The 14,736-nt window shown below is 39.4% G+C and overlaps 1 protein-coding gene across 1 annotated transcript in view; it reads left to right on the top strand.

The window, feature by feature from the left end:
• The window catches only part of ETFA (electron transfer flavoprotein subunit alpha), a 57,373-nt gene extending 42,637 nt beyond the window's left edge, over window positions 1-14,736 (top strand). Inside the window, exons 10-12 of the mRNA XM_080930406.1 lie at window positions 3,990-4,055; window positions 6,985-7,065; window positions 14,479-14,736. Coding sequence (XP_080786532.1) covers window positions 3,990-4,055; window positions 6,985-7,065; window positions 14,479-14,517 — 186 coding nt within the window. The 3' untranslated portion in view covers window positions 14,518-14,736. The remainder of the gene's footprint in view (window positions 1-3,989; window positions 4,056-6,984; window positions 7,066-14,478) is intronic.

Raw genomic sequence — 14,736 nt, 5'->3', positions numbered from 1 at the left:
GCCGTTCAGGATTTCAGCATAGATTTGGGAGGGGTTCCCACCTGTATCTGAGGAGCTATTGGTAGTTGATGACTCTTCTTCAAGGATGAAGGAGAGGCTACCCAGGCTCCAGTAAGTAGTTGATTCCATAAGACATCACTAATTCTACTTAGTGTGTTATTAAAAAAAGAGAACATGTGGAAGAGTGGGGAGGATAGGAGCAAAATATGTTCTGTGATTATATGAGATACCCAAGGGATAAATTTAAGGGGAGAAGATTGAAGAAGACACCCGGTATTGACCTCTCGCCTGAGGCTGTATACATATAAGGTAGAAAGAAAAAAAAAACTCCACCTAACCATCACCATCAAACTTTTCCTGATCTGATATGCTTAAACGTTTTATTACTAGCATCATAGAGGGTTTGGGCTGCCTCACTCCATTCGGTGCCTTTGAATTAAAAAGTACCCTTTTCTCAAGTTCCTGTGCTGCCATCTGTTGGAACATGGTTGTAATAGAAGTGTACATTAATAACGACTGGCATAAACGGTGCTTTTCTCCAGAGTTGCTCAGTGTACACAACCTGTTTAACTGTACAAAGTAGTTCTAAGGCCACCTTAGAGTTGTCCACTCAGATCCACTAGTGAATTTAGGAATTTAAGGTTTAAACAGATTTCAGACTGTGAGAGATGGTGGTGCATCAGTGTGCCTTGGGAAACCAGATACTTTGCTAAAGACTGAACCCTCAGCAACAATCTTAAGAAGTAGGGACTGTTACAATCCCAGTTTTAAGACAAGCAAGTGGCAGGGGCATAAAGAAGTTAAGTAACCGATTTGAATCTGAACAGTCTCGGGAGCTGGAGTTAGTCCCCCCAGCTTGCTCTTCTGTACATATCTATAAGCAGCAGCGGAGACTTGGTGTTTGGCAGTCCATTGAGAGAGCTCAGCCCTTGAGTTCTTTGGTGGGTCTGTAGGTGTAGGGTTTTGTTAGTTTTAACATTTGGGAAACAAAAGCATTCGCGTTTCCTCTGGGGAAGGTTATTGGTGCTGTCTCTCTTCTATATCACTTTGGTCCTTCTCTATCCCATAGCTTTATAACTTCCCACTGCTATGTGGTGAGTCTGTTTCTCTATTCCTGATCTTTCTTGTTCCATCTGCCTATCTTCCCTTCCCTCCCTCATTTCCTCCTTCCCGTTTTCCTTTTCTCTTCCTACATTTACTAAAGCCCCTAGGATTAGCTTCAAGATGCATTCTCCTTCCAAGATGTTTCTGTCTCTAACCCCACCTCTTCTTGAACCTTAATTGCTGTTCTTTTACATCTTCTCTCATTTTCTCTCCCAGTTATTTTACTGATTTAGAAGGAAAGTGCCTCAGGGCAGGGATTGCCTTGTGTTGTGAAACAGTCAGTATCTGAAATGCTCCATAAATTAGCATCTGTAGAGTTTTGTACATACTAATTATTACTATTGAAACACAGAAAAATGCTTTCTGAAGCCTGAGGAAGCAGCCTTGGATATTAGTCTAATTGCCTGGACATGTTTTTTAAAAGGAAGAAGAAAGCTTCTCTTCCTGCCTGAGAGCCACAGGACTCAATACAGCAGCCTGAGCCCCAGCTCCTCCTGAGCTCTTATTTCAGTGTTTTTGTTTTTACTCAGAGAACCAGGTTTTAAGACAAAACATGAAATCTCATTGGTCACATGGAGCCATTAGATTGATGTCTATAGAGGAGTTGTCCTGTAACCTTGAAGCACCTGCCTTGGGTTGACTTTGGCCAAAATTCTGTTGTCTCCTTGGTACATGTATAGTGAAAGGCAATGAGATTCATTTATGGGAGGCAAAAGCTCAAAGTAGACTTACGGTGTGCTTGTATTTACTGCCGGAATGAACTAACATTTTTATTAGCATTTCATGCTACAAATGGAGCTTTTAAGACATGTTGAATTTTAATTTATATGTCAAAAGGAGCCATATCTACTAGGACTACTGAACCATCCCAATGCTTGCTTTGAGAATCTACTTAGAAGAGTGATCAGAAAGAGGGACTAGTGAGACAAATGAATATCCATCTGAATAATTTGCTTTCACATCATTACGTCAGCTGGGTGTGGTAGCACGTGCTGCAGTCCAGCTGTGCAAGTACTGGTGTATTCAGGACAGAACTTGTGTTAGCGGGCCACCTCCACTTCCTATAGTTGACACATCATCCCAAAATACAAAATCTTTAAGGCAAATTGCTTTTGCTGTCTGCAGGCTTGAGGAAAGGAGTCATACCTCCTGTGTCACATTGACAGTACTATTTTTTTTAACAGCTGATAGTAATGGTCTCTTTATAAGAATAACTTGGAGAAAGACTAATACGGCTGTCTCAGTAAACAAGCTCAGCTCCTTTTAACTTGATTAACTTACTGGAGATAAGACTGCTTTCAAGTTACATAGAGGCACTGTGATGTTCTGGAAGCACTTGGGCACTTTAGACTCTTAAAAAGAAGCCTCATGGTTATGCTAACAACGTGTGAGAGGGGCTGCAGGAAACTTGAAGATCTCACTGCTTATGGTGCACAGTTCTGGTTTCTCTTGAGAGTATCGTGGTGCTCTTGGAAAATCACCCGTAGACTGAGACCCCAGGAGAGGAAATGACGCACACATGTCCATGTGTGCCTAGGTTTTATGAAGTATAACAATGAAGGACTGTATTACTCCCATATCCCTGCTGAATGTTCTCTGATGTAGTGAGCAGTTGTTAGGTTAAATCATAAGCAATAGAAAAGCAAGGTGAGACCACCTGACACTGCCAGTGGCTTTGAAGTGTTTGCCTTGTAATAAAGTGAGTATATTACTCACCCCAAAGTAGTGACATTCTGGTTACATGTGGCCAGTGCCCCTCCCACCGGGGCCAGGGCATGCCAGGTTATGGGTGGGAAAAGGTTCTCAGTTGAAGTTTTAATTATACGTAGACAAAATAGAGCTAAGTGTAATTAAGTGCTTGTTAAATCACTCTTCCATGATGATAGTTTAATTTCCAAACATCGGTACTTTAAAAAATTTAGATAAGGGGATAGAACAGTAGTTGCCTATGATTTTCTTGTAATTATTGGGGGCAGGGGGCAGGAAGAGGTGCAAATGCCATCATTACTCAGAAACTCCCATGTGGGAGCCTTTGTGTTGTGTTCTGGAAAGCCTCACCCAGTGCTTTTAAGAAGTTTGTTGTGTGCCTGTACACGCCCATCCATCTACCCATCTGTCTGAACACAGGCATGCTTAGAACCTCTTGACACTAATTTGTATTTCTGGCCTTTATAAATAGGAAGTTTAATCAATTAATTAAGTTTAATTAATTTCCTAATTACTACTATTACAAATATTCTTTTGTGAGAAGGCAAACAAGCAAAAAATGTATTTTCATACACTTGAATGTGTTTATATGTTAATATGCAATGTGTTCATGCTGCAAATGGGTAGATACAGCATGTGAGTTGCATAGAGATGCCCAAGTGAGTGCTATAGGTGCCAGTGTGGAAGTGGGGTGGTTGCTGTGGTACATTGAGCAGTGTTTGATGCATTGTAAGTGTTCAGTGTATGTGTATTTTATAACACCACTACTGTAGGAAGTCACTAGAAAAAGAGAACTATGGTACAAAAATTGGAGAAGAAAAGCATTTAAGTCATGCCTGCTGGGTAACTCATTTCGAAAATCTTTTGCATAAGACTTCAGTTGCTAATGGTATACTCTTTATAAACTATTATATGTCTGGGGATGTAGCACATAGGTGGTATAGAGTGCTAACCTAGCATGCACAAAGCATATAGAACAAAGATTCAGTTTCAGCACTTTATCAACCAGGTGTGGTGCATGCCTATAATACCAGCACTTGGGAAACAGAGACAAGAGGATCAGAATCTCAAGGTTATCTTCAACTAGATAGTTTGAGGCAGCCTGGGATAACTATGACTCTGCCTCAAAAGTGTTATATAATATAAATGCATATTAATAATGTGGTCTCTTGTTTCAGGAACTTTATATTGCTGTTGGAATATCTGGAGCCATCCAGCATTTAGCTGGGATGAAGGACAGCAAGGTAATTCTGTGCTATAATTCGGGTGCCAAGAGGAAAAGCTTTCACATTTCTATGTACGTGTAATTAATGTGTACTTGAGCACTATGCACTATAATTAATCACAAGGCACAGCTGAACCTAAGCTTCGATTACTATGTGCTGGGCTCTGCCAGCTTGTGCCTCAGTTTCACTAAATGTGGGTGTTAGGTGATTACCAGTGTCCATTTTGGCTCTGACACTCTGGTAGATTTGAGACTTAAGCAGCTTAACCAGGTTCTGATCCTTGATTCTCTAATCTGCTTCACTTGGTGGGCTATCAGAACCACCCTCTTCGGGTTATTAGCAATGTGTAACTGACACATTTTGTATTAGGGCAGTGATCCTCTATCTGTGGTTGGAGACCTTTTGGGGATTGCATATTAGATATTTACATTACGATTCATAACAGTAGAAAAATGACAGTTTAGTAGCAATGACATAATTGTATGGTTGGGGTCAGCACAACATGAGGAAGGGCTGCATGTTCGGAAGACTGAAAAGCACGGGGTTAGAATATCAGGCCATTCTTATACCTTTGTTGATGGTGCACTGTGAAGTCAAACACTTGATTTTTAACTCACTACTTGGACTACATTTGGAAATCCTCCGTAATAACTTTGAACATATATTTCAAAGTATGACATATTAACTCATGCATAACAATGTACGGTTTGAATTATGAACTTACCTTTCATGAAGACAGAGATGGATCTGAAAACCTACATTTATCCATTCAGATGGAAGCTGGATATAAAAGATGATAAAACTTTTAACAGGCTTAAGTTCTAACTTGAAGAAATACATGAAGTGTCTCTTTGTAGCTTCTAAGTGAATTGGTTCAGATCCAGTCAGATTTCACAGTTGGATGGCAGGTTTCTTTACTGAGCTCTGAAGACAGGAGTGCCACTGGGGAAATGTGGCTTACGCACTAACATGCACGCATGCGCGCACACAAAACCTCTTCAGTATCAGAAACCTTAACATTTTTAGCTAGAATAATTCTTGTCTAGAATACTGCTTCTCCAAAATAAAGAATCATGTGTGCCAAAAAGACCCTGGTGAATATTCCTCTCACCTGGCAACAGGACTAGTTGCTGAGGGAAATCAAACAGACTTGATAGTGTATGTGTAAGCAAGCTAGGGACAGCTGAAATGTGGAGACCAGGGCTGGGGTATAATGTGTGACAGTAAATGGTGACATCTCCTCACTCAACAGATACATAATAAAATGATTAAGTGAATAAAAGTTAGTCTAGCAGATGTGACGGTACACACTTTCAGCCCCACCACAGGAGAGGCTAAGGCAGGGAGATCAAGTCAAGGTTAGCCTGGTCTATATAGTGTTTGACTCAAAAAAAAGTAGAAAAATAAAAAAATCCAACTATTATTATGTCTGTTTTATGTGGGAGCCAATGATTTCTGTTAGTAATTTTGATTAAATTCTAAAATGGGATAGTAGAATGGCTTAAATCTGATAATTACATTGTGTATGAGCTGCAGTTTTAATTAGCATGATAGTATATTGTGAGATTTGATTATTGTAGCAAATTAGTCAGTATACTGAACTATATACACAGTGATAGTTCAGTAGTGTAGTTGAATATAATGTGTCCATTTAAAATAGGAGGAGGAAATCTTGAATTTACAAGGAGCTATTGAGAGCAAGTAAGGCTTTATCATAGCAAATTTACAGTTGATAATATAAGAATACTATTTCAGCAATCCAGAAAAGTATACCCATCCACTCTCTTTTTAATGTCATTGTGGTTCCCAGCCCGTTGTTATGTGCTTTCTTTTAAAATAACTTTTATGTAGTAGGATGAAATGCTTTTAGATGATTAAACTGTCAAATGTTTGACTAGGTGGCCTCCAAGAGAATCGTTAATCGTCATCAGTTAAATAAATCTTTACTTCTAGCTGTGAATCAAGGTACACATTCCCAGAAGAGAAGCACCTCAGTGAACACTGGGGCCTGTGAGGCAGTGTGTTTTCCCTTACAGGTTTAGATTTAAGACTCACAGTAAAACCTGTGTATTGCCTCTGAGCTAGCCACCATCAAGGCTACGCTGGCTCTATCCCAGTTATTCTGGCATGTTCTGATGTCCATCTCAGGAGCTCTATTAGAGGAATTAGACATGTTCTGAAGCCTTTATTTTAGGTCAGACTACATCAAAATAATACCAGTGTGTTTCTCAAGATATAATGACAGGTACTTAGAAATTTAACTTTGCCTCTAGAGAACTGAATTATAATCTACTATTCATTAAAACTACATTTGAGTCACCACTCTAACCTTGCTTATTGCAATAGTTTTCAAAAAACTATGAGAAATACAAAACCATTTCCCCTACTTGGTAAATAACCAACATAACCTTTCATAGTTAAGGCCAGTATTCGGTAGTTTTTACAAGAGACCCAGTAACTTGTTTTATTGTATATATTTGCCAGATACACGAGAACATTTGAGTTCTCTTTTAATAGCAGGTTGGCAAGATAAATAGCTTATATTCTCAGAACAGACCCAGGATGATTTTAGAATAATAAATGGGATAGAATATATAGGAAACAAAAGTTGACAAACAATGATTTGGGTTATAGATTTGTTACTATTTTACCTAAAAATCAACCTTCTTTCCTACTTCAGTCTAGAAAGAATTTCAAGAAAATAATAATTTAACTCTTTACTCTGAGATAGGCTAGGTGGTAAATATTTTACTATAATACAACCCAAACTTCTAATACATATATAATTTATATACATATATAGTATTGGCATGGAACTTCCAAATTAGTCTTGATGAATATTTAAATAATATTAGGTATATTGTAAGAGGGCGGTTAAAATAGAACCACCAAACAGAATGGTTTGTTTTCTTAATGAAATTCCAACTTCTGTATTTTCATTTCATAGACAATTGTGGCTATTAACAAAGACCCAGAAGCTCCAATTTTCCAAGTGGCAGATTATGGAATAGTTGCAGATTTATTTAAGGTAAGCTATTCTTGAGAGGGATTGATATTATCAACATTGTCATCCAGTGGTTTTTTTTCAAAGAAAGACAAAATGTGTGTTGAGTGTCTGTATACTGCTGTTACATGTTTTATAATTTTATCCTAGTTAAAATGTAATCTCTCTAACAGCTTTGTGATGTTACTATATAACGTAGCTTCTTTCAAAGAACTCTGGATTGTAAAATATCCACAGGGCTCTCGGCATTTCACATACTAAATCAGCACAGTGTGAAGTGACACCATGCGTAGAACCTAGGACCATATTTGGCAGATACACTAAAGCCATGACCATCAAGCTCTTCATTCCAGGATTGCTGAGGACCTGAAGCTTTTCAGGGAGGGGCTGGCACTTGGTCTAGTATAACTGGCTCAACAAGAATGGTTTGTTTACTGAGTTTGAAAGTTAAAGTCTCATGTGACAGTTTTAAGGAAAGTGTATTTTCCCCTCCATTTTACCCTGCTACTCTATATGTGTTTGCCTTCCCCACAAGAAAGACTACTTTAGTCATATAAACTTATTTAGCAAATTATAGTTGATCACCTGAAGTGTAGTTGGCCACATTTAAAGGTACATAGCTCGTGCTTGGCCAGGGCTGCTCTTGTTGTACTGGTCTGTCTGTACAGAATCACTCGTAGAGAAATTAACACTGAAAGTAAGCATTCAGCCCTAGGAGAAATCGGTTTGCTGCAGTAGGAATCCCTGACAAGGAACTACCTTGAGGGAATGCAAGGCACATTGGAAAGGCTGAAGCCTGAGAATAAAGACAGCACAGTTTTCAGAAGACGGCTCAGGGCAGTGAAGAGTGGATGGAGACCCTTCAACTACTCAGTGACAGTTCTGTTGGCTCAGACTGCATGTAAAAACTAGGAGGCTGCTCTCACTCAACAAAGTCGGCCTTCCACTCAGGGACCCTCTAAAGGGCCTAGGCCTTGTCTCAGAGGAATATAACCTCACTTCAGTGATGCTGAGGTTCTAAGTTAAGGAGAGTGTGTCGGTCAGCTCCTCTTCGCTGACCTAGATGTGTAGCTTAGGGGAGTTGTTTAGCCACTGAGATGTCTGGTGAGAGAAGAAGCTGGTGTGAGAAAAAGGGAGAGGTGTGGGTGTATGCATGTAGGTGTGATTGCATGCGTGTGTTATGGATTTAAGTCACAGTCTTACAAATGCTAGGCAAGTATTCGACTACTGAGCTATACCCAGTCCCACAAAAGAAAAAATGTTATTGTCTCTTTGCAGCTTATCCCTTCACAAGTTTTGAACTAGGACACAAGGTGGAGTTACTGTGATTCTGTCCTGTCTTGAGACCACTTAGATTATCTCAACCAAATCAGTCTTGCTGAATGTTACCTTCATCATAAGTATTGTAATTATTTTACTGCCTTCCTTAAAGAAGGCAATAAAAATTGTGATTATACTGTATCTACTGCAGTCTATAATAAATATTAGCCTGTTTGTATGTTCTTCTGTTCAGATATAGAGTATGTGTTCAAAGTAATTGGTAAATATTATTAAAGTTATTAGAATGACCTGACCTTCTTATTATAATGGTTTTATTAATATAAAAAAATCTCATACTAGAAAATTTACCCTTGTAAAATGTAGCATTCAGGGCTGAAGGGCTCAGCACATACTGCTCTTGTGAAGGATCTGAGTTTGGTTTCCAACACTGACATCAGGCAGCTTACAAGCTTGGAACTCCAGCTCCAGAGGATCCAGCACTCTCTTCTGGCCTGTGTGAGCACCTGCATTCTCACACACACACACACACACACACACACACCTCCACAGACATGCAATTTAGATAGTTTTAATTATGTATTCTTTAAAATGTATAATTATACTCACTTCCATACCTGACAAACTGATTGCTAGGACTCACATGGTAAAATGAGAGAACATATGTTATTCCTGCCCCACAAAGTTATCATCACTGCATACATAATTATGCATGCACATGCATCCGCATACTTATACGTGAATAAATGTAGATAAAAATACATAATACACTGGTAGTCTATTCATGCTGCTATTAACTAACCTAATGTTCATATAGTTGTGTCCCACTGTAGAGAAGCCCTGTACTCGCATCTCTGTAGTACACTCCCCAGATCTACCTCTAGTCCCCAGACTTGCCCATTCTGGCCTTACTGTACAACTGAAATGATTCATATTGTCATCTTTCTGGCTGTTTTCCCTGAGCTTAAGGCTCAGGTTTCAGCTTTGCCATAGCACATTTCAGTGTTCATTTCCTTCTCCAGATAAACGGCATCTGTTGCTGAAATAAGCCACGTTTGTCTATTTAGTTGTTTCTGCTTTTTTGTTATTGTGAATAGTGACGTTGTGTGCATCAGTGTATAGATTTGTGTAGAGACAAGAGTGTTTATTTCTTTGGAGTTCTTTTCTCAGTTAGAGTTGATGTAGAAGTCTGTCTCTCTGCTTTCACAGTGGCTGTACCAGTTCATGATCCCACTAGAAGGAAGTGGGGCTCTGAGTCTTCTATACATGCACTAACACGCACTAACACGTTACTGCTTGTCTTTCTGATTATACAGGTCCTTGTGGATCTCAAGTGGTATCTTATGGTTTTGATTTACCTTTCTGATAGCTGATGATGTTGACCATCTTTTTGGATTCTTCTCAGCCATTTACATATTTTCTCTGTAGAAATGACTCTTGTGGTTTTACATTTTGTTGCCTTTTTGTTTTTGTTATGAATTAACAATATTGTAAGTAATATTGGTTCTAGAAGTAAGCTGATCAGGAGTGATTTCCAGTGTGGTCCCATTCTGAGGCTTTTCATTTTCATGAGAGTATAGACATCTTAAATCTGATTAAGTAAGTCTTCACTAGTCCTTTTTTTTTTTTTTTTTTTTTTTTTTTTTTTTTTTTTTTTTTGCTTGTTTGTTTTGTTTTTTTTACCTAAGCTTTAACTGGTATACCTAAGAAAATGTTTTCCTTCAAGTACATGTTCAAATCCCTGCTTTTATTTTCTTTGCATGTACACAGAACAGAATTTCCTGGTCATATAGTAGTTCTTTCTTAGCTTTTCAAAGACCTTCTAGACTGTTTGACTAGTTCACATTTTTGCTGGTAGTGTATAAATAAGGCTGTTCCCACAGCCTCACCAGAGCGTACTGTTTTCTGTTCTTTCAGTTAGAGCCATCTAAGGGCTGAAGTGCCTCAGTTATAGTCTTAATTTATATTTATCAGTAACTAATGATGTTTAGGAGAGTTAAGCACATAATGCTTATTGAACATTTCTACCCAAGTCTCTTCCTTTTCTTCCTCCTTTCTTCCTTTTTTTTTTCTCAGTGCTAAAGGTGGGAACCAGGACTTTATGCATTTTAGGATACTGAGCCATATCCAAAGTCTTTGGTTAGGTTTGTCTTTTGTTGGCTTGTAGGAGTTCTTTGTATGTCAACACAAAGCTCTTATCAAATATTCGATCTCCAAATATTTCCTCCCACTGAGTAAAGTTTTGTTGTTGCTTTGGTTTGGTTTGGTTTGGTTTGGTTTGGTTTGATTGGCTTGATTGGTTGGTTGGTTGGTTTTTGAGACAGTGCCTCACTTTGTTTTCCTGACTGGCCTGGAATTCACTATGTAGACTAGGCTGGGTACAGAGATCTGCCTGCCTCTGCCTCTCAAGTGCTGGGATAAAAGGTAGTATCATTATGTCCAACTTTATTTTAACTTTTTGGTAATATCAAATATACAAATGTCCTTAATTTTGGTGAATTCCAGTCTGTCTCTTGTTTCCTTTCATTCCTTGGGGTTTTGTTACTGTATCTTGAGAGTTGATGACCAACCTAAAGTAATGAAGATTTACTCTTAGGTTTTCTTCTAACAGCTTCATGGTTACAGTCATCCGTTCTGAGTACATTTACCTTTGTTTTTTCCATATGGATCTCCATTTGTTCTGCACTGTGTGTTGAAGAGACTATAGTGTGGACTTGTTAAGCCCATCTTCCCACTACAACCCCTGTACTCTCTGCTCCCTCTCGAACCTGCAGTATTTACTTCTGTTGGCTTCTCTATCTCCCTGCCTCCCACCCTCAACCAAACTTCATTTCTCCTCGAGGATGATGTCCTGAATTTTTTTATGCTACATTGGTCTCTTCTATGAATTTCTGAATTTGTAGCATGTAACACTGTTTTTCTCCTCCTACATTTTGGTATAAGATGACCACATTTAGAGTATTATCTCTCGTTGTAGAATTGCTCAACAAACTCAATATGCAGTTGGTTGACTTTTAAAATCTCTGTGGAGCTGAACAGCCATCACTTCATCCAGTATATTTCAGCACACTGAAGAGGAATCACTTACCAGACATCTCCACTCTTCCAAGGCTAAGGGGAACATGCTCATATGTTTATGGCAGTAGATTGCCTCCTTTTTAAATTCAAGTCTCCTTTGATGTGCCCTTCCTAGGTAGAATGGGTACCCCTGCAATATCTAAAGGAAAATGAAAGTAAGAATCCAGGTCTTTCAGCCTTTACACTTAGCATTTTCCCCAATGGATTATATAGAGTTCTTGTGTTGCTCTAAGAGTAGCAGATGATGACAAGAGAAAATCCCCTTGACTGGGAGTGTGGAGAAGGGACATTCTGGAGTGTAGTTTTGTTTTGTTACAAATGTTTGACCTCCTGGGGAAAGATGTTGGGCTATGCCTTTTTTCCCCCATGAAACACGTTGGACCCACATGGAGCATGTCAACCCTGTGACTGGCATGAGCTCATGGTCCCTCCACTGAGGAAAGCCAGGGGAAGCGGTGCCAGCACTTAGTGCTGCCCTGAGCGAATGCCTGCTGGCTGCATGGTAAACACAGGCCTTTTAATAGGCTGGAGACAAAGTGACATTCGGAAGAAACAACATGTCGACAATTTCCTTAATAAATTTTGTAGGAACACATTATTTCCACCTGGTGGAAATGTAGCTCTCTAAATAATTGAGAGGCTGCATTCATCAGTGTAATGGTCAACAAAGATCTCTGTGAGCTAGGGCAGCCCACAGCCCTTTGCAGGACTGGGAAATTGATATTTTACACAAGTAGCCCAGCTAGTGTTCAGAATGTGCGTTTGTCATCCCACAGTCCCACTCTCTGCTCAAGGCTGTCCAACCAGTGAGAGAACACGAGACTGTAGCTGCAGCCACTGTCCTGACAAGATAGGGCTGCAGTTAGCTGTTCAGAATGGGCATCAGCACAGAACCTGGATTCTCTTTTTTTTTTTTTAAACAACTTTATTTTACAAAACAAAGATAAATGTACAGATTTTAAACATTTTTTGCTTAAAATTATACATTTTTGTCAGTACTTTTTTTAGATTTTAACATAATTTTTATATAAAACTATATGAATATATTTTTTAGTCAGTACTTGATTTTTTTTCAAGGTTTGGTTGTATGCCTTGAAAACTTAATAGTTACAATGAGCTAAAGTACATGTAAAACAAAATGTAACATGGAAATAGTTAAAGTTTTCTTGTTTTGTAAATATTTTTGTTTTGTTTTGTTTTCTTTATTTCTTGGGCTTCATACAGTCTGTGAGTTGTTTCTGGGGGAGTGCAAGCCTCTGGGGTTAGCATCCCACTATCAGTGACTGCATATTATGTCTGTTCTTTTGTGACTGGGTTATCTCACTCAGGATGATATTCTCTAGATGCAGCCATTTTCTTAAGAATTTGGTTAAGTCATTGTTTCTGGTGGCTGAGTAGTATTCCATTGTGTATATGTACCACAATTTTTGTATCCATTCATCTTCTGAAGGACATCTGGGTTCCTTCCAGCTTCTGGCTATTATAAATAGAGCCACTATGAACATTGTGGTGCATATATCTTTGTTGTGTATTAAAGTGTCTCTGGGGTATATGCCCAGAAGTGGAATAGCTGGGTCTTCAGGTAGTACTATATCCAATTTTCTGAGGTATCGCCAGACAGATTTCCAGAGTGGTTGTATTAGCTTGCAACCCCACCAACAGTGGAGAAGTGTTCCTCTTTCTCCGCAGCCTCGCCAGCATCTGCTGTCATCTGAGTTTTGGATCTTGACCAATCTGACTGGTGTGAGATGGAATCTCAGGGTTGTTTTGATTTGCATTTCCCTGATGGCTAAGGATGTGGAGCACTTCCTCAGATGTTTCTCGGCCATTCGGTGTTCCTCAACTGAAAACGTTTTGTTTAGCTCTGTACCCCATTTTTTAATAGGGTTATTTGATTCTCTGGTGTCTAGCTTTTTGAGTTCCTTGTACACCTTGGCAGAACCTGGATTCTAATGAAAAGCAATTACACTGGCATGTTCAGTTCATTTGGATGTGCTATCTGATAGTAACACATGTTGAGAAAGCCAACAAAATGTTTGTGAAGTGTGCAGTGCAAGAACGAGAGAGAGTTGCTCAAGGAGGTGGCAGTTGTGAGAAGTGACACTGTGTGCAGACTTGAAGGAAAGTGAGGTGCACAGTGAAGGAAGGAAGGATGCTTGGAATACAGAGGAAAACAGGAAAAATGCTGGAAGGATGCTGGGAATGCAGAGGTGAGAAGGAAGGATGCTGGGGATACAGAGGTAAGAAGGAAAGATGCTGGGAATGCAGAGTTAAAAAGGAAAGATGCTGGGGATGCAGAGGTGAGAAGGAAAGATGCTGGGATGCAGAGGTAAGAAGGAAAGATGCTGGGAATGCAGAGTTAAAAAGGAAAGATGCTGGGAATGCAGAGGTGAGAGGAAAGATGCTGGGATGCAGAGGTAAGAAGGAAAGATGCTGGGAATGCAGAGTTAAAAAGGAAAGATGCTGGGAATGCAGAGGTGAGAGGAAAGATGCTGGGATGCAGAGGTAAGAAGGAAAGATGCTGGGAATGCAGAGGTGAGAGGAAAGATGCTGGGATGCAGAGGTAAGAAGGAAAGATGCTGGGAATGCAGAGTTAAAAAGCAAAGATGCTGGGGATACAGGGGTAAGAAGGAAAGATGCTGGGGATACAGAGGTTAAGAAGGAAAGATGCTTGGATGCAGAGGTAAGAAGGAAAGATGCTGGGGATGCAGAGGTAAGAAGGAAAGATGCTGGGGATACAGAGGTAAAAAGGAAAGATGCTGGGGATACAGAGTTAAGGTCTCACTACTCTAAGCCCTGGAGAGAAAAACAGCCCACTGCTAAGTATTTCCAGTGATGTCTGGGCAGAAACTGGCTGTAGCCCCTGACAGCCTCTGTTCTTCATGGTCTCCTCATGGAGGGTTTACCATTCATGGAGGGAGAGAGCAAGTGAGCAGGAAATATGTGTGCCTGGATGGCACTTATTGCTGAACAGAGATCTGCCATGATTTTAGCCTATGGCCTCCCCAAAGCTAATGGCCCTATCTCAGGGAGGGCTCAAGAAGCTTAACCACTGTTTTGGTTTTTCTGTTTGTTTTGCAGGTGGTTCCTGAAATGACAGAAATACTGAAGAAAAAATAAGTCAAAATCATATCTTAAGGAAACTGTCAAAAGTATTCCACTGAAATCACAGAAATTCATAATCCGAAGGAGAAAAAATGCTAACAGCAGCTAGAATGTCTTTTGATGAATCAATTATTATGTTCCTTTTTAATTATTTGTGGTTCCAAACAATTGTTTTTTGACATTTTCTAATTCTGTAATAAAAATATAATAAAGTTTTGTCATCTTTTAAAATTA

The sequence above is a fragment of the Micromys minutus genome (genome assembly GCF_963924665.1).
Source record: "Micromys minutus genome assembly, chromosome: 16".
NCBI lineage: Eukaryota > Metazoa > Chordata > Mammalia > Rodentia > Muridae > Micromys > Micromys minutus.
This window is presented reverse-complemented; position numbering and strand designations above follow the sequence as displayed.